At 37.3% G+C, this 21,338-nt stretch overlaps 1 protein-coding gene across 7 annotated transcripts in view; it reads left to right on the top strand.

The window, feature by feature from the left end:
- The window catches only part of MYO16 (myosin XVI), a 407,211-nt gene that overhangs the window by 155,503 nt on the left and 230,370 nt on the right, over positions 1-21,338 (top strand). For 6 of the 7 annotated variants that reach the window (XM_068927513.1, XM_068927524.1, XM_068927518.1 and 3 more), the window contains one exon: positions 11,090-11,198. The exons of the other annotated variant lie outside the window; for it this stretch is intronic. In XM_068927513.1, the coding sequence (XP_068783614.1) occupies positions 11,090-11,198 (109 nt within the window). The remainder of the gene's footprint in view (positions 1-11,089; positions 11,199-21,338) is intronic. 7 annotated transcript variants of the gene reach the window in all.

Here is a 21,338-nt window from a genome sequence, read left to right as displayed (position 1 = left end):
CTTGACTTACATTAAGACAAGTACCCATCTTGAGAGCAAGATACTTTCCAGCCATTTCTGTTTGAATAAAGCTTATGTACAGAGACTGGAGAACTGGATGTTTAAGGACATGGCTCATTGGGAGACCTGGTCTGAACTTGAACATGTTCTGCCCACATGAAATCAGTGTCACACCTAAAGCCCTATGCCTTCATTTGCCCAGCACTGTGTCTAAGCTGAAGTTTACCACCCCTTTCTCACATGCAGCCAACGTGAAGTGCAGGCGAAAAGCATATTCTTTTTGCCTATTTCCTCATAGCTTTAAAAGCAGATGACTAATCAAGTAGCTGTGATTACATATGAAGAAGACACACAAAGGCTGCTGCAGTTAGTATTCAGTTTGAACGACAAAATTTGGTCGTGCATTTGAACGAAGGATTTTGATTGTTAAGACTGCTTAGTTGAGCTTGCTGGAAAAATACTGAATAAAGTATGGTAGTAAAAAAGGAAGAATGGATACAACAAATGGAATTCTGTCTTAGCTTGTAATTGAACTAACTTGATGGTTCCGCATGTTTTCAGAGAGTTAGGTGGGAGAAGAGAGGGAAGAAGAATAGTTTCTTGAGAAGAAGCTAGGTCAAGGAAACCAGAGCTTGTTTAGTTCAGAAATGAAAAGCTTATATTCCAAGAAACCTTGGGGATGCATACTAGGAGCCAAAATATGGAGAACAACCATGAAAGCCTACTTGCCAGCTAATTAAGATCCATGTAAATAGCTGAATGCATTTTGAATTAATAGGATGTTCTCAAATCCTCATGAATGTTCTGGTGCTAGGGCATGGAAACAGTCATAATTTGAGAAATTTGCATTATTTTTGAATTGGTAGCTTCTGGGTTAGTAGATTTAACTTTTCGTCTCCTAACTCTATGCCTAGTTGTATTTTACTATGAAATAAGTTACTGAAAACACACTGACTTCTGCGGTGTTATCACTAGAGTTCAGTGCTGGAGGTGAGTGGGTTTCTTTTTTGTCTTTAACAAGCCTTCTAGCGGATGGGCAGAATTTAAGTCCCCATGGTACACAAGCAGATGGGAAAATGTTGGTCTTTAGTTTTCAGTCATCAGTGCTAATTCTTTTATCTTCTGAATGCATTAGTGGAACAGAATATGCCTGTCAAGCAGTCTGCAATATGTCCCATGACAGTCTTATTTTTTTTAACTCATTGAAAATCCTTTCTGTGGCTTGACATTGACTACGTATTATTAGTTTAAGAAAAATTGCCTTCCTCATAAATTAAATGATTATCAAAATGACTGTTGAACATTGAATGATGATTTTAAAGTACTGTTTTTATTAGTTTTGGCACATACTGCAACAATGAAGAAGTCTATTTTCAAATAAAATTAGATATTTCTGTAGACATTGGTGATCTCATATGTGTACATCTGTATGAGGATTTTTATAAACAGTCACTTTATTTGCACTTTTTTTTTATCCTTTCTTACCTCATCTTTTACAAAAGTTAAGATACTTGGGATTTTTGTAATATTATAATGTTCTTTATGTACATTAGTATGCATCCATAAATCCTGATTTCTAGATTACAAAAAAAGTTTATTTTGGGAGTTAAGTTGCGTATTCAGATCTTGGTGCTCCTTTCTGCAATATGGAACCTAAGAGTGCCATGAATTAAAGAACTTGTCTCCGCACAACAACTGAAATGCGTTTCTTATATAGTATGATAAAATTCCCAAGTGTATTTGTATGAAGCTTGCTTGGCTGGTCTAGGAGGTAACTATATGGGGAAAAAGTGTATTGTAATGGTATAGCATAATTATGCATTGATATCAAGTCATATGTTTTAGCAGTTATATCAGTGTACTGGCATAAAATAAAATTTCTAAATGACACAGCTATACAGTTACACAAAAGGATTATCTATGGCTTTTCTGAGGTTGGTACAGTATAGGAATTCTCCTGGGTTCCAGCTCCTCTCTTGTACGCTCACTTGAGTACCCCAGGACCTCAGACTGGTCTTGCCTTCCTTTATGCTCTTGGACTGTAGCCTGCTTTAGTCCTACGTTCCTAAGCTTGGAAGAGGAGGGATTGTCCACATGGACTTCTGTCTTCCTTTCCTTTAGAGTGTCTTGGTGGAGATAGGCAATCTCTCATCTGCAGCTTATTTTCTATGCCAAGAGGACGCTTAGAAAGCATTGAATTAGCTTTGCTTCTCGAGGCTGTGTTGTCATGGACATAGCATAAGGGATTGAGCTTTATGACTGTGTTTGGATGATGTGGAATCAGGCATGCCAAAACTGAATCCAAACCTTCCCTTACACCACAAGTAAAGCTCATCCAGATGGCAGACAATTCCTGCCTCTAATGAAAGAGTAATCCTGGTAATGTGACAGGCATGGGTTTATGCACAGTAGCAGCTCCCACAGAGTGTAACGCCCTGAAATAGAGGAAAGAGAGCAAACAGCTGGCTGATAATATCTTTTCTCTATGAGAGGTAGAAGCTCCTGAGTCACTCAGTTTCCCATAATCTGGAGGAAACCATTAATTTAAGGTTTTGGAAGAGATCCTGGGCTTGTGTACTCAGCCACCTGAGTTTGTAGAGCTGTCCTGGAGCTCTACAAGTCCACGTAAATGGAAGTGAGAGTTTTTTCCGTGTGTATTAAAGGAGAATTTGTCTTTCTGAGTGAATATGCCTCAAGGTGCTGCCCTACAACAGAGGATATCAGCTGAACAGGAATATGTGTTCCCTACATTCTTTCTGTAGCTACACAAGTGTGTGCAAGGCGCATTCACTGTGAATGTGTTAGTGTATCAAATTACAAAAACAATAGGTGCAATCAGATCTTTTCAGTTGTTATTTTGATTTGTGATCCCTAGATTTAAGTTCTGAATTGCTGTGTAGAGTTTGATTTCTTGTTATTCAGATTATTTTGAGCAGAGAGACTCTGGAAACAAAGGAAGAAAATATTTTCAATTTGAAAATTCCTACATTATAATGAGAGTGCTATTTACATTTCTTCAATGCACCTAAAAGTTCAGGTTTAAGCAGAATTTACTGAGGAAAGCCTGTCATTTTGGAAAAGTCATGCCTAGGTCTGGTGTCCATTACAGTCTGTGCGAAGGTTTGTTTAGATGTGGAACTTAACTACCTGAGAGAAATTATAGTTTATTATTTGCAAAACCTAATACTTTGAAGCTCCAGTCATCAGTCTTGAGTCACTGAAATTCCTGTTTAATCAAAGATCAGGTGTATTTCCTCAGGCTGCAATGATGGAAACTGCCCTGAGGAACCGGCTGAGGCTTGTGAGATGCTGGTTTTGTACAGCTGAAATTTTAATTCCTTTCTGTTCTGCCAAGATATATGAAACAAAAGCCTGCTAGGATTAGCTGTATAGTAGATATCACTATTTGGTGGATGGCTTTCTACCAGTCCCACTTCTATCTTCCATACAGGAAGAATGTTATGTTCTCTCCAGTTTTGTTTGGCAGGCTTCATTGGGGATCATGGACTATAGTGAAAGTTACAGCTCTTTACAGATGGCTTATAAACATTTGTCATTCCTCTTCCATTCTCTGTCAAGCCCCGAGGAGTAGGAATAAAAGTTAAAATTTAGAAGTATGTAAGCTGCGTGGCAGATTCTTAATGCAGAATCTGCTCAAAGGAAGATAGCTAGCTTTGCATGGGCTTCTGGGCTCCTCTTCTGACATTTTATTCTTGGATAATAATATCCATGCTTTACTCCAGAATTGACAGATATTGGTTAACTGTATCCTTGATGTCTTAAGAATCTGCAATGCCATGGAGGGAATGGGGGAGTTTCCGTAAAGATTTGTGGAAAGAGTCAAAATTAAAGTATTAAGACTGCAATCAACATTCTGAGAGACAATATTCAGATTAAGTAAAATAGTTCCTAGATTGTCTTATATCCAAAAAGCGAAAACGAAAGTAGTTGCTCAGCTTATGTCTGTGTCAGGTTTCTTCTTAGTAAGTAGGTAAACCTGGATTGCAACAGGAAGCAGCTAGGGGAACTGTCGATGCAGATCTACAACTGGTAAACACTAAATCCTCATTTGTTTTTTCCCTAGCTCTTCTCATAACTAAATTGTTATTTCTGTGAAATGTCCTGCCCACAGAAGGTCTGTTGTTGAAATGAGTTGGAAGAAAAATATGCTGTTGAACTGAGAGCAGCTGCTCAGCCGTTCTCATTTAATGTTTTATTTTATTTCTTTGTCTGTGGTTTTCTAATGTGGAAAAGTCTTTGACTTTTGTGAGCCCTGCCTTGAGAGCTTTGTTGAGAGCTATGCAATTTGCTTTGTTAATGAATGAAAGTCAAACTAATGAAGGCCAATGTAAGCCACAAAAAGAGGCACCAGCTAGGTTTCTGGGTTTTGGTGTCTTGAGTGAAAATTCATACAAGCCTTTGAGATTGGAGAGAAAGGTCAAATGAATCCATGGAGCCTGTGGGCATGTATGAGTTCTTATATATTTCCCTGTTTACCTGTTTGCAAGCAAATAGAGCATTGTATCCTGTGTGGTGTTTCTTTTCAACTGATAGTGTACTACAAGATTTTTAGCAGAGGTTTGCCAGACAGTTCTTTAGAAGGCTGGACCGTTTGTATGCGATCCTTGATATACATGATATACATGAGACTATGCATATATGTCTGTGTAAGAGTTCAGCTCTTACACTATGCCCTTGTGTGTAAAGTGCTGCTCTCCCCTTTCACTGTATTATTCTGGAAGAGGTTTAAGTGTAGCTATTCAGAGATATGAGCATGGGATAAGTTAGATAAGTTAGAATGGGAACATACATTGTGTGATGTATGTTGTAAGGGTAAGGCAGGGGCAATGCCTAGACTCCCGGGCAGGGACAGATACACAAACGCAAGGCACACTGTGGTCGATATCGAGCATTTATTACCTCTGTGTCCGAGTGGGGGTTCCCTAGTGATTTCCCGATCAAGGCAATAATTGAGGGGGAAAGTTCCTGGCGCCACTGAGCGGTGCGATGAACGCTTGGGTGGGTGGGTTCGGGGAACTATATGAGGTTTTTATGGACTACACACATGTGCAGTCAGCATTTTGAGCTCATTGATGATCTCGATTCAAAGCCCAGGTGTAGTGCCATGCTGGCATGGGCTCAGCTGCATGACTGTGGGTCGAGTCAGCCTGCCCTGTGGATGCTCCTTTTCCTGCAGAATGGTCTGGCTAGTTTCCATCGCCTATCTCCTCCACATTCTTCCGCGTTTTCCCATACATGTGTGATGCGCAGTGACAGTCGGTGTGCATACTCTTGATTCGTAATGTTCTGTGGTGAATCTGAAGTTGTTCATCTCTCTTCCACTGAATGCCAAGCCGTCTCAAACGACTTCACACTTGACAAAAAACAAGGGTGTGCGTATAGATAGGTATTGCAAAGCAGTTCAGGTTTAGCCTTCGTCACTCTGTGTTACTTTTGAGATCAGTCCCTTAGTCTCTGATGTCACAGATAGTCTTCGAATATGTGTGGAATTAAGCTATTCCATTGAGTTTGCCTTAAACATATCATAGGTATGTAAATAATAAATAAAGAAGAAATAAAGAAAAAATTAAACAGATTAAAAAAATGCATGCTAAATTGATCCTAAGAAAAACTGAGGTCTTTTTAATTCTTTTCAGTCATTGTTGCCAGAGCTAGAAGAAAAATCTTATTTCCTTTCACTAGCCAAAGCTATTTTCTCCCTGGTAGCAGGCTTTGATTTCTGGTTATATGGAGATATTGTGTAAATCTGGCATCATCTCCTCAGTTATTACTGAGAACCAGAGTTCACTTGCACTCTGTGTATGAATGTAGTTCTCACATAACTTTACAAGTACTTCAGTTGCATTTTGCACTCTGTGTATTGAAGGAGCATTTCTTTTATGACATATTTAAATAGATTCCTACTATAGTCTTGCTGTGAAGCAAGTTATCATTTTGGAAAAATATTTTTCTCAAAAATATTTTTGTAACAATTAGGGCATATATTGGATACAGTTTATCAAGGGGATTCTTACTGAGAATTGAAGGGGGATAAGGACATATTATTGAATGAGTAAAGCAGAAGCTTTTCATATAAGCTGAGCGCTGCATGCCAAATTCAAGTGGATGGATAAAATATTTGAACTGAATTAGAATAAATATGGAATTGCATTTTGAATATAAACAAGGCCAATACATACAATTCCAACATATATTTGTAATCTCAAATGTCAATAGTCTGGGTACTGTATTCCTCATAGCTTCTTCGAGAGCTATGAACCTAAGAGCAAGGTGAGACACTATTCAGATGATGATAATCCCGTCTGCATCTTATATTATATCTGTGTTTCTCATTGTCTGGCCTACAAAGCTCTATATATAATGGTAACACTTGAATAGTTTGGTACGGTTCTGGCCATCTGAATTTGGACATATGTGTACAATATTTTTGACATCTGTTATCTACAACATGCTGCACATCTTTGTCATGCTCTGTCTGCACTTCTGCTTGAGTCTGCTGCTCTTCTGTCCTGCTGCTGCTTAGCTTAGCCTACCTCTCTCTCATTTATCAGTCTGATCCCCATCTGATACTTGTGTGAGCTTCTGTCATGTTTTCTGCCGGCTGTGGTATTGCCATCTCGATCCTGCTTGCATAAGAAGCTAATGGGAAGTTTGAGTTTTAATTAGAAACTAAACTTCAAGTGATCTTTTAGCGTTGGCCATGACTGGGAATAAAAGGAGTCCTGGGCAACTGGGAAGTCTGTGTCACATTCAGCAATGAAGAATTTCCAATATATTTCAGGCAAATACGTGATCAGAGTTGAACAGAAAGATATACTCTATCCTATGAACACTTCAAAATATTGATTTGTACATTTTGCATCATACTGACAACTGCAGCAATTAAAAACCAGACTTTTTTGACAGGGTCTTGCGCAACACACTAAAGAAGGGAAACGGTGAAATTTCCCACATGTAGATAGCCAGCACAATGTATGTATGAATTGTAACTGAAGTTGTTTGAAACCCAAAATTTCCATTTCAACAGAGAATTTTGGTATTAAAAGTTTTGCATTTCAGTCTTATTCAAAAAAACACTATTTCATTGGATTAGGTTTTTATTTTTTTCTCCAAAAATCCAGAAGCCATCAACTTGGATAATAGCCAACAAACCTGTTAGCTTGGTGATGCCGTGTTTTCACAGGTAGGATTTTTGTGGACCTGAACTGGCTCAAATCTTCCAGCTTGCAGCAAAGATGGAAGAACTGTGGTCTGTCTGTATTCGTGGCTATGTAAATCCCTCCTATACTGCTGGAACAAATGAGCTCCTTACCTACCATCAGTTGCTTCGCATGGCTTTGAATGTCTCCCCTTTCCCTGTGAATTGATATCATTGCACTTTCACAAGTTTCAGTAGTACGTGTGCAGTGTACAGTACATGTGCATGTTACTGTGTGGCAAAATAAAAAGATACAAATTTACTAGAGGTTCTTTTATTAAGGGTTCCCCTTATTGTCCTTGATTAACATGAAGCCTGCATTATAGTTTACTTTCTTTTGGGTAACTGAGTATCAGTTACCGGCAGAAAAGTGTCCGATTAGCCAGTGGAATCATCTAGGAAATTCTACACTCCTCTTCCACTGCAGTAGCTGTATCACTAAACCTAAATGAAACTGATATGGTGAGCAATTGTAAAGCAGTATGTATTTGCAACCCTTTATATGTACCTGGATTAATGAATCTGTTTTTCATTAGTTTGGTTTGAAGGTCCAAACAATAAATATTAAGAACTGGTGAGAGAGTTTCATCTGCAGGTATGCCAGAAATGTCAGAATCTGGTTCTGAATATAAAGAGTTTATTCAAATGAGTTCCTTAATAAAAACTCTTTGTTAGCAGGTTACTTTCAAATGGTTACAGTGAAATATCTGTCTTCCATGGCCCCTTGTGAGAGAGAGGAAAGTAAGAAAAAAAAAATAGAACTTAGTAAGAAGGGAAACAATTTTTTATCTATCCGTTTACCCTTTTTTTTCAACTTTTTTTCCTATATCAGCAGAAAAATTCATCAGCTAGCCTGGGATGTTTTTCCTAACTGTTCTTTGAAAGCTATTTTTCAGATGGCTATCACAAGGGGATTATTTCGGGTCAGGTTTTATTTGAAAGCATAGCTAAGCATAGAAATATAATTAAGAACTGTTTTGAGAATGTACCAAAGGAACTGAGATTAACAAGCATTTCTAGGATCTAAATCCATGTGTACTTAAATCCTCAAACACATAGTCGTGGATAAGATACTTCCTCACATGGAACAAGGGTCGTCATCTTTTATATGCTATACTTAGAATTGCTTTCTTTATGAGACATATTGGACTTTACAAATAGCAGTATTTCTGGCTATTCTCAAGCCATTTAATGCAGTTCTTAAAATCAGATTTACTGAAGTCAGATGAATCCAGCAAGTCTTATCTTCAGTTTTATTAAAGTGCAGGTTTCTATTTACTATAATTCTGGAAGAAAATTTTATGGCATTAAACATAAAAATAAATGCATGAATAATAAGTCAGATTTTAAAAGCTTAGTATAGTTTTCAGGATGTTCTAATGATTATTTGGAGCTTCAGTCATTTTTCTCTAGCGCTTTAAAAATGGTGAAAGGAAAACAAGTCAGCAAGCAAGAAATTGTCCTGGAAAATTGGATCTCAGGTTTACTATTGTGTGTACCCCACAAGCAGCACAGATATCTTCATTAGTTGAACATCTCGTAATCAAACCTATTAGTGAAGTAAGTTGGTAGAACTATTTGAGATCCACACTAAATAATTCCTTTGTAGGCTTGGCACTATATAGAGAAAGGAAACATAATGGATCAATAATATGTTTTGGTGCTGCTGAGGTTTCATATATACTAACACTTGAAATATTTGTAACTTCTGGTAACTAAAATAAGATGTTTAGGAAATCGCAAAACTGGAAGAAAAAAATAAACTATTCTAGAACTACCCAATAAAAATTATGAGGAGTTGAATAATTCCATTTATCCTTCAATGACATAACGCCTTAGAGAAAGAACGGACAGTGTACTGCTGGCCAAGTTAAATATCCTACTTTTCCTGAATTTTAATATATCAAAGGTATATTGGTTTCTTAGCTCAACAGGGAAGAAAATGTATATAGATTTGTTTTATTATTATCCACCTTGTGTACTACTTTTTTACTACAGGCAAGACAATCAGACACAAAAATTATGTTACTTCTTTGACTCTACTTTGACCAGCAAACCTTCCTGAGTCAGTGAATAGAAGTCAAAACACAAGATCTTACCGCCTAGTAATGGAACAAGTACAGTAAATATCATTAAACCAAAGAAATTATGCTGCTCAAGTCCATCCTTTGCCAGCTTTTCTATCATCTCTTCAGTTCTGGTCTCACTTACAGGATAGATAAATAGAAATTTATTTTCATAGCACTATAATGGATATAACATTTTAGACTTTGAAAGTCGTTTTCCATTCCTTTTCACTAAGAGAGTCAACTCTTCTCATCTAATTTCATTTAGCTGTCTACAAATTATGCATCTGATATAAATTTGCTGTCCTGGTTCTCACTTACAGTCAGGGGAGCAAGGCAGACGATACCAGAAAGTAGTATACCTTGTAGTAAGATAGGTTATCGTGTAGTGTAGGATATCCTCTAGCAGGATATCTCAGTGTTTGAGCTAGCTGGGATGAGTCATTCTTTGATGCCTGTCTGTCCCCTCTTTCACTACAAAGGGAACACAAGAGATTAGCTCAGACTAGCAGTCCAGCTTCAACGGTTTAAGTCAGATGGCATGAAACCCGCATGAATTCGCTAGCTTTTTATGTCATAATTACCCTGAGCCAGGAGCTGGCCCCATTGGGAGTTTTCCTTCGAAATGGTACTTATGGTTTAAGCTCCTGAAAGAGGCAGTCATATCTTTTAATATTAATAATTCCTTATTATCCGTTTACCTTTGCCACCGTGGTTTAAAGTAAAACTGTCATTGGTAGTCATCATTTTTATTAGCTACACCTTTATCATACAAGTGGGTAAGAAAAGTAATTAAATTTACCAGAGGTCACTCTTGTTTAATAATTGCTTTCAGTTTAAAGCCATAGAGAGAACACTTGAAATGAATTAAGGTTATGACTTCTAAAAGGTGACAGATGACATTTCACTGTAGTATAAGCTTTTATGTCCACCAGTTATATATAATATCTTCAAGGAAAAGAAGAAAGCTTTCATATTTAAAAAAAAAAAAAACAAATCTGTCCTTCATACTACAAATTCTAGCATTAACAATATTCATTATTGAAAATGTGCATTTTCTCATCATCCTGGAGGTTTCTCTTTGTGCTTCTCACGTGCCTATTTCCCTCAACTCCCCTAATTGTTCTCTAGCTCCCTTTAGTTGCTTGTCCTTTATGTTGAATTTTGAATGAAACTTATAGAAATGTCAGCTTGGCTCCTTTAGGGCCTACAGCTGAAATTATCAAGCTCACTTTCATTGTATTCAGTTGGTGACAAATGGCAATTTTATTTAGCAAGGGATGTTTCTCTTTGAAGTTTGATTGATGAATGAGGCCATAGAGGTTGGCCCGGCTGACGTGGTTACCCCTACCAGCTGTCTGCTCATCCTTACTGCATGGGTGTCTGGGCTGCTTGTCAGTCAGCTGTTGAACCACTGCTGTTTACTGTGCAGTATTTTAAGGCAGACTGTAATTGGTGACAGCTTTCTTTACTTTAAAATGCTGTGCTGCAAACCACAGTGATTCCAAAACTCATTGACGGGCTGCTCAGACATCTGTGCAGTACAGGCAGGCTGGACAGCTCGGGTGGTATCAGTGTCAGCTGTGCCAGTTCTTTCTGACAATCAGGAATCCTTTAGTTTTGTCTTTGTTTTTATTTTCTGTTTCAGGTTACAATGAACCTACTGTCCAAAAAAAAAAAAAAAAAAAACAGTTTTGAAATGTTTTTGAGTGGGAAAGCTAACTGGTCCCAATATGTTAGAAGCCCTGTAGAGTTCTGAGATTTCATTACAAAATCCTAAAACGGTCTTAATTCTTGTGTGTAGGCTGGAGCAAATGTGCTGCTGCAAGATGTTAATGGAAACATTGCACTTGATTATGCCATAGAAGGGACTGAATCCAGCAGCATCCTTCTGATGTACTTGGAAGAAAATGGTAAGTCAGCTCTTCAGATTTTGAAATTTTTTTATTGAACATAACGTAAAAGTAAAAAGGCTGGATATTCTTTTAGCCTAAGTATCACTGAAGCCTCTAGAACTATTTAAGTTTAGAGATGAAGGGGATGAAGAGAATTTGGAGTCATAAAAGATTTCAGTGTGTCTAGATTGGAAAAACTGTTATAGGTTAGTGACAACTGGTCATTGTCAGATCTGGTTTTGCCCATTCATATGGAGATGCCAGAATGTGAGTTAAAAACAGAGAAACAACAGTAGCCCAGAAGCTTTTAGAACAACTAACTGAACAGCATGAAGGTCAGGTTTTCACACTTTATTTCATTTTGCATACTGCAGCCTATATTTTCTCCAAGTATAGATTGTTAAATACAAATCTGTTCAAGTCTTCTGAATAAATAATACTATTCTTTCTGTTTTGTATGGAGAAAATATTGTACGGTGATTTGTATTACATAATAGGTTCAATATGTTGTAGATGACAGCACCTATATACTGAAATATGCTTTGTCATTCACTGGCTCCTAAATAAAGTATGGGTCCTGAAGTGAAATATCTAACATTACTTTTGACTGTAGTGGTTTGCATTCAGATTTTATGTGGCACGTCATAAAATTGAGGCAAATGTATTAAATAGAAATAATGAAGAGCTGTAATATAAAAAAGTGTAACTTGAACATTATCTCCATAGAAGAAATCTGCTTTAACTTAAACCAAGTTAAGTTATTTAAGTGTCCCGTTAATGGACACTTAAAAGCTAACTTAGTCTGGCAAGGAAATAACATTCAATATCTAATCCTGTGCATCTAGTCAGTAGCTGCACACCTGGTGGGGTGGTCTAGTCCAGTGGGTTACACACTCTGATATTTTCGTAATTTTTATTCTGTGATGCCTGGAAAAGTCTTCTCAGCTCATGGACTTTCTGGTTTTGGATTTTTTTTTTTTTTTAATTGCAAGATAGGTATCAACTACTAAAAACCTTAGTGTCTTGCAAAATGCATATATTTGGAGGTTGAAAGCTTCGGCTGATGTTGCATTTATAAAGCATGTGATTATATAACAAAATATCATCTGCTTGCAAATATTAATGGAGCTCCATCAGAAAGAAACTTCCCTTCTCATTAGTTTTTCGCTGTTTAGGTTTGGTTGCAGAAAGGAAGTTTAAGAATAGAATTTAAAAAAAAAAATGCTAGTTTCTTTCTGATATGTCTGCATTGAAGGAAGGTATATGGAAGGTATATGGACTTTGATGTTATTAGTGTTGCTTTTTCTTTTTTTTTCCAGTAGATAACAGAGGCACTATTCTGCATTAAAGCAAATAGTCTGTGAATGTGGAAAATTTCTAGAGAAGAAAAAATTAAACTTGATACCTCTTTCTACCTCTGCTAACTTTAGATTGCTAAGCCTGAGCTAATCATCCAGAGTTTTTCTTTTGGTCAATGGAGAGAAATAGGAAACAGATGTAGCATTTCGGCTTTTCCTAAGCTAGCCAGGTCAGAAGAACTGAATTCCAGAATTGCCTTTTTCTGCTGATTGTAATTGGAACTTAGGTTAACCAGTTCTAGTTGATCAGTTTTAATTTTTAGAGGGCTAGGGTATTCTGCCCTTTAATTGAAGTTCTGGGTGAAATCCTGATCTTTTGATGGTAAATGACAAAAACTCTGTCAAGTTTACTTGGTCTGTTGCTTTCCTTTTGTAACTGTAGGCAGTGTAATGTACCCTTAATTTGTACTTAGTTTTTAGATTTTAATTCGTATCTTCTGAAGTATTGGAGTAGTCTACTGTAGATACAAATGTAATACTTGAAGAGGAAGTTGTTAAAAGAAATAAAGGTATTCAGGTAAATATGAAGTATTTTGAATTGCACAGACTAAAGAGTTCTTTGTGGATTGTTTTCCTGAAGCCCTTGTTATTGTAGTACATGCATACCCACACACAAAGCAGTGTCATGGCCCAAAATCTGGTTGTACAAGACCATTAGGTGATCCTGTAATAAAGACAATTTTCAATTTTGTAGCATTGTGAAACACCCACATCCAGTCTCACCCTTTAAATACAAAATGAGACACATTTCTCTAATCCCCGTACTTCCCCTGTATTCCTAAAAGGTTCCCTTGATGTTCTCCATTCAGCCATGCAGCCTATTTTACAGCATGAAGAGGTAATTGCTGTGTAAAATAGACTGTATTCTAATCATTGCCTCTAATTGCAGAGAGTTCACAGAGAAAAAATGAAATTGAGGGCCTTATGACTCAGCTAACAAGAAAACAAGAAGCTATCAATTTACTTTGATGAAACAAAATTAAGATTGGAGCAATTAGCCTTGATGCTATCGAAAACTTTGTTAACTGGAGACGTAAAAGTTCTTAAAACTCTTGTGATTGAAGTTCTTAAAACTCTTGTGTGTTTATCATTTCTTACAGATTTCATCACTGTGGTAGTTAAGTGCTTCCAGTTGCTGGTGATGCTTATATGAGCCAAACCATTATTTTCTTCCTGCATTCCTGTATTTTTTGCAAGTTATCTTACAAAAAAACTTGTAATCTCTTTTTCCTCTTTTTTTATTGGAAAGCATAATTTAAGTTTTCTTTCTTACTAGCTCTCTGATTTGTGGAGTGTCATTAAAATGTCAGATAGGTAAGCATCTCACTGAAGAGAACAGCAAAAATGTAGCATTTCTATGTAAATGGTTGGTCCAATCTTGTGTTTCCATGTGTGATTACTTGGTAAGCATTCTTGTTCTTCATTATCTCAGGTACATCTTGAAAGGTTTTAAGTTACTGAACTCCTCCACTTTATTTCTGGAAGTATAAATACACTGCAATATGTACAGGCCTAACCAAGCTGAATTGTGAACCCTGCAGACATGAAGCTCAGATTGGCCAGCTGCTTAAATATTTGCTCAGGTTCCCAGACAGCTTTCTTGAATAGTTCTCTTCCACATCTACATGATTTATAGCATCCAACTTAGCTAGTGTGAAGTTATCTTTGCTCCGTTTACCTGCATGGCAAATCTTAGTGCAGAACTTCAGTTCAGAGTCTGCAGGTATTTGTTGAGAAAGAGGAAGAAAATTGAAGGAAACATAATATAGCTGAGAGGAAATGGAGTCCTTTTTTTATATAATATTTGCTAGGCACAGGAGTATCACAAGTGCAAAGTAAACTTAATCCTCTAGCAACTACCTGAAAAATGTTATATATATTGTGGTGTTGTTCTGTGACATGGCATATCAGAATTTTATTGTTGCAGATATTATACATATTATAATACAGGAAATTTGGTGTATTTCATTAAAATATTCTATTTTCCTATAGATATATAAACTTTAACACAACTTATAGTAACTACTGTGCTGATCTTACAGTAGCTACTGAAACTAATTAGCAATTAAGAAAGTAAGAAGCAGTTTTTACTTACGTAGGAGAAAATGAGTTGTGATATATATCCTCTGTATATTAGGAGCATCCTTTATGTTGAGTGATCAGCATTTCTAATTTATTGAAAGCTTCATTGAAGAGCTCCTTAAGCAAAGACAGAAGCAGGACTATAGCATTCAATGTCGTATTTAGGCAAGTGGTGGAAATAGCTTAACTGTATGAGATCTAATCATTATCTGGGAGTACTCAGAAGCCTAGTGTGCATCTGAGCTCGAAGACTTTGGGATTGATTTAGCTAAAACATGTGTCTGCTAGTCACCCTAACTCTCCTTATGGCAAAAGAAATTCTTCAAATGTAGATATCTGTAATGGTTCAGATGAATCATAGCTTGAACTCCATGTTTCTCTCCAAGGACCATGAAGGTAGCCCATAATGGCTAGCTGAGGTGTAGATGTCTACTATGTAGGATGCGATTCTAGGGTGTGATTCAATTTGAGGTCATGACATTTACATTTACAGGCCGGCCTGCAAGTAGGTGCCTACACATGAGCATAGTTGTCTAAGTTCCTATTACAGTTAGCAGACTTCTAAGCAATACTGCCGGTACAGATACAAAAGGATGATTCATTTGACCATACAGGCCAGCACTGGTTGACCAAACCAGGTAAATGCCGTTAAACACTCTTAAATTTGTTCTTCGCTCCTGTTTCATTGCTTTTCACAGAATCACAAAATGGCCGAGGTTGGAAGGTACCTCTGGAGATCATCTAGTCCAACCCCCCTGCTCAAGCAGGGTCACTTAGAGCACATTGCACAGGATCCCATCCAGGCGGGGTTTGAATATCTCCAGTGAAGGAGACTCCACTACCTCTCTGGGCAACCTGCTCCAGTGCTCTGTCACCCTCACAGGAAAGAAGTTTTTCCTCATGTTCAGGTGGAACTGCCTGTGTTTCACTTTGTGCCCGTTGCCTCTTGTCCTGTTGCTGGGCACCACGGAGAAGAGATTGGCCTCATTCTCTTGACACCCTCCGTTCAGATACTTGTACACATTGATGAGATCGCCTCTCAGTCTTCTCTTCTCCAGGCTGAACAGGCCCAGTTCTCGCAGCCTTTCTTCAGAGGAGACATGCTCCAGTCCCCTACGCATCTTGGTAGCCCTCCGCTGGACTCTCTCCAGGAGTGCCATGTCTCTCTTTGCACTGGGGAGCCCAGAACTGGGCACAGTACTCCAGGTGAGGCCTCCCCAGGGCTGAGTAGAGGGGCAGGATCACCTCCCTCCACCTGCTGGCAACACTCTGCCTAATGCACCCCAGGATCCCGTTGGCCTTCTTGGCCACAGGGGCACATGCTAGCTTTTGCATGTTGACGTTATTATCTCAGTATCAGAAGAAAGTTATTATACTTAAAGAATTTGGAAAAAGAAGATTGAGAGGCCTCCTAGTCCAATGTCCTGCCAAAGCAAGGCCAACTTAGAGTAGTTAAGGTTGATCAGGGCCATGTCTAATCAAGTTCTGAATATTTCCAAAGTTGGAAATTCCACAACCTCTCTGGCTTCCTGTACCAGTGTTGAACCATCCTCATGGAGAACTTTTTTTCTTATAGTCACCTGGAAGTTTCTTTGTTGCAACTTAATGACTGTAGCCTATTATTCTTTCATTGTTTGCCTCTGAGAAGTGTCTCACTGCAGAGGTGAAATGGAAACATTGGGAAGTGTACGAAGGCTTTGCGTTTTTACTACTTACCCTGTTTTGTTCTGTGCTTGGTTTATTGGGATCATTGAGAATGTCTACCTTTAACCTTTTGTTAACCTCTATTTAGAGTAATATCAGCATTTTGTTTTAAGGGAAAGTTTTATATGTTAATGCTGTTTTAAAAACATCACATTTTGAATTAACTGGTAACATATTTTAAAGGCACAATTTGTTGTGACTGAGGTTTTGAATAATATTCCATTTGTTTTTGGAGACAGAACGTTCTACTGTGGAACACTGATTGTGGCATATGATCCTTATGTCGTCTTTATTTTCCTTTAGGCTGTTTTAAATATTTAATGGTTTGAAGCATGTGACATGATGTGACAAATTCATTGTGTAAATTGTTTCTGAAAAAGAGGAGTTCCCTTTATCCTCCAAAATCTTAGGCTTCAACTTTCAGTAGGATAATTGTGCATCCCGAGAACATCAGCTTTGTTATTTAATCTGAGAAAACAATATATGAAGTTTTTTTGCTTTTCTTTAAGAGCTGTCAAAGTATTCTACACATCTGAAAAAAAAGTAGGGTCTTTCTTGTCTATGGTTAAAGGCAGTTACTGCACTATCAAACTACTACAAAAATAAAAGAAAATAATCTGTTGTGAAATATTTATTTTAAAGGAGTGCCTGTATTTAACTAATTTATCTAGCAGAAGTTAGCAGAAGTTACTTTTTTTTTTTTTTTTTAACTTTCCTGTAGCGTGACTCTAATCTTGAAGAAATGGTTACTACCCTAACTACAAAGTATTCTTTTTCTTTTTAACAATTAACTTCATGCAGTGAATTAATTTCAAGTAGCTGATTAAAGTTTGTTGACCTTTGAGGATAATAGATATTTCATTTACTTAATCAAAAACTTTCATAGAATTCCAAGCAGTGTGAGTAATGGATATGTTTTGTTCTATGAATATTAAGGGGATCTCTGAAAACTTCAGTGTAAAATATATGGAGCCAAAATCATGTATAAATCCTACTTATTTAAATAGTTTAATATTGTTTAAATTGTTAAATATTGTCCAGATTTTGCAAAAATAGACCATTAAAATTTGTACTGGATTAATCCTTACTTTACAACTGTATCCTTTGAGAGGTAGAGGGAATACCTCTATCTCCTGCAGCAGCAGGTAGAATCCAAGGATAGAAGCTAAAGGTCAGTACAGAATCCTATGCAGAAGACAGTGTTTAACATCACAAAGAAAATAGTCAATTCATAAATGACTACAATAAGTAGAGTTTCCCTGAAGTCAATAGTTAACAAGGTGAAGGAAATAATATATGCAGGGCAAACTGATTCAGAAAAACAATGGGTAGAAGATTAAACATAGATGAGCCAAGACTAGGGAAATATAATAATCTATAATTTGAGAGTGATAAACATCCAAAAAGTTATGTTGCTTTAAAAATTGAAATATTTCATGAAATCCGATCATGCCTCTCTCAACACTCTGGCACTTTTTTTGAGAATAAAATCAATGTGAAAATCCCAGTTACGTGTGGGATCTCAGTTTTGATCAGTTATGTTATTTGATTGCTTTTGATTTAAAAAAAAAATGTTAAGAAATCATGTGCAAAAATATGATAACATTGAGGTTATGTTAAACCAAACCAAAACAAAACAAAACAACCTGCTAATCCCACGAAGGGAAAAAATTATCTTGTATTATTTCTTCAGTGCACTCATTGTTATAGATCAATCACATTTGATTAAAAAAGAACCCTCTAGACTGTCACATCTAAGGATCTGAAAGGCTTTTCATAAACAGTAATGAATTATTGCTAAGACAATGAGACATGATTAAACTGTCTACACATACAGATGATCTACAGATCATTAGCACTAAAGCTTAGTGAACTTCAGCTAAAATTTATTCCCCTGATTTTTCTTTTTTAGCAATATTCGAAGTGAGCCTGATTTCTGCTTATAAATTTTCTGTTGAAAATATTGATGCAGTAGCTTGATAGAAAACGAGCCAACCAACAGCCAACAACTTCAGGGCAGTTCAAAACTTTTCGCTCTGATTTTTGCTGATTGGGCACACAAAAAAAATATCTGTCAGCTTCTGGATAGAGCTTGATTAATTAATTATAGGGATTACATGATGCTGTTGCCTGTGAGAACATGGGATCAAACTAGATGTTTCACAGGGTCACTTCCAGTCCTATGCATCAAGCACACAGAAAATGTGCCACATTGAAAAAGTCGTAATTGAGAAATGCTCAATGAGTCTTTCTTTGGTCTTTGTGTTTTCTAGCACAAGCTTGAACAGGCCAGCTTAGATTTTATGTTTTCCAACTTTTAGGTATTTGAGTTTGAAGTCAGATGCTAGAAACGAGCATCCCCTCGACTAATAAGCTTTGCAGAAATTTGAAGAAGAATATGAAGAACCTCAGAAACTGAGGATGCCCTTTTAGTATCATTTCAGAGAACTTACTGATGAATAATCTATTTCTCTTACCATCAGAAATAAATTATCAGTGTTGATAAAATTAATAAAATTATAATCTTTAATAAGATAGGAAAAAGTTATCCTAAAAAACAGTTATCCTATGGAAATGCACCCATAGGCTCTACAACCTGTTCCCCCACTCCCAGAGGTATGGCTGCTCGTACTTGAGGGCAGCTGTGATGTGGTGCAGCTGCGTAAGCCGGAAGCAGACAGCTGTGAAAACAGCTAAGTCATGAGAAAGAGAAGCATTGTCATAATCATAATCTTTCGTTCATCCGTTGGCTCAGGAGCTGCATTTAAGCTCAGGCCCTTGCCCAGGGTCCTTGCGTGAGCTGCATCTGTGCCCAGCCTTGTACCTTGGTGATCCTGACCCTGACCCACTGACTTGAATTCCTGGCTCCACCTTGGACCTGATTTGTTGGTAGGAGTTCTCTGGCAATTGCAGGACTGTTGGCTAACCCTGGTTCCCATCACCAGACCTGCTCGATTTTCTTGTTTGGGTACTGTGGGCTGCACCCTGGTTGGTGAGGGCCCTGCCCTGCCTGCCCTCTAGTCACCCTCAGCTCCCAGCTCCCCTGCCCTTGTTGAGCAGCCTGCTTTTACTGCTCCCTCACAAAAATGTCCAAGTATAACATATTAAGAACTGGAGGAAAAATACTGAGTATAGAAATACTGTATGTTCTGAGGTCATTTAAGTTACTTAAAACAACTAACCAGAGACAATGATATGCTTCTTTTACTTCTGTGCTCTAATATTAATATCAGAAAAGGCTAAAGAGACAAACAAAATAATATATGTGCAAGACATATCTGCAGATGAATGCTTTAGTATTTAGCCTCGATATTATGCCAATCTGTTAAAATAAATTGCAAAAATTATTTTTCTCATCCTGCAAAATAAGAAGAGACAGAGTTCCCTTGGCTAATTTTTAGCTAGAAGGCCCATCAATGTCATTCTTGCTGAGGAGAGGAAAAAAACTCAGCATGTTTCACTAAAGAAGGAGAATTTTCACTTTGATATCTGCATGAGGAGGAGACAAGAATTTCATTCCTGATAGCATTCTATCTCAGAGTAGAGGGAAATAAACTAAGTATCCTTCACTTGCTTTTAGAGCATATTTAATGATAGCTTTAAAGACAGACAAACCTTTAAAATCGAACAGCAACAATCAGTAATGACTGACTGCTGCACTGAATATTGGAATTAGAGCTCTAGGCCTCAGTATTTTTACAAGCTTATGTTCTTTTGCAGATACTTATAGATCTTGCTGAAATTGATTTGTTCAGATGCTGAACTTTGAAAATCATACGCATATAATGTTAAGTGATATATACAAGAGCTACTAAATAACGTAATTTTACAAAGCTAATATCCTTTATAGAGCTATGTAGTAAGCTCACAGTGAAGTTGTTCTCAGACTTTATGCATCTAAAGCTGGATAAAGCTATAGCTACAAGTAACACAAATGAATATTTTTTTCCTCACTGATTATTTGTGAACATGTCTATTTCATAGTCTGCGGCAGAGGAGGAAAAACAGAAATGATAAACTACGGCATCCCCAGAATTAAGAAGTACATTGTATGCATGACAGGCTCATCATGCTGGGGGTGAAAGGAACCTTGCTGTGGTTACAGCTCTGGGCAGGAGGGGCAGGTATAGACAGGGAAAGAGAAAAATGTAATAAGAGGGGAAGTTAGCTTATCAAGGCTGTAAGTTTTTAATGCGTATTTGTGTTTCCAAGACAAGATGGTATGGACCTCTCCTAGAGACTGTTAGGCCCGCTAGGGAATGCGACTTGCAGATTACAAAAAAGTGGCTGCTGGATGTGTGTAATTGGTGTTTTAACAGAGAGTGCTGGAGTATATTGTTTTGTACTGGGTACAGAAACAGGTGTTCCCCTTGCAGGTGGAGAGACTTCCTGATTACTATGCATTTTTGAAGAAAATATTGTTTATAGGAATTCTCAGTTCTGTTTGCCATGTATTTCTTTACCACTAAAACTTCCTGAAAGCTACTTGCCCCTTTTATCCAAGGTTTTTTCAGTCCTTTGGTTTGTCAGTGTTATAAGCAAATGCCAAAGAGGGTGAGAGAGTGAAAGTTCATGAAATGGCCTTGTCAGGTGTTTTTCTTAAGCAGTGAGAAATGCTGCGCTGTGTACATTTTAGGTTATGCCCCCGTCTGTCATCAGCACTGATTCTCATCACCAAAAGTTGTGCCATGCAAGATCACTACTTTTTTAACTATTCCTTTTCCTCCCCATCTCTAACAGGGATTTGAAAGCTTTTAGGTCTTGTTCTGATTTTACAGGGTATTTGGAGTGTATTTTCCATCCTGTGCCTTTCTTTCTGACTTTCATTTTCTTCTTAATGTGAATGTGTTCCTTTAGTACATGCCAATTTTGTTTTTTTGCTGTATTTATTTATGCTGGCTCTCATCCCGTTTAAACTGAATATCTAGACTGTATTTTCCCTTTGAAAAGCAATATGAAGGTCACTCTTTGATTTAGCCAGCAAGAGTTACTGTATGAGTAGTGTTTTGTTATT

The sequence above is a fragment of the Struthio camelus genome, chromosome 1 (genome assembly GCF_040807025.1).
Source record: "Struthio camelus isolate bStrCam1 chromosome 1, bStrCam1.hap1, whole genome shotgun sequence".
Taxonomy (NCBI): Eukaryota; Metazoa; Chordata; class Aves; order Struthioniformes; family Struthionidae; genus Struthio; species Struthio camelus.
Note: the sequence above shows the minus strand (reverse complement) of the source record. Positions and strands in the feature narration are given on the sequence as shown.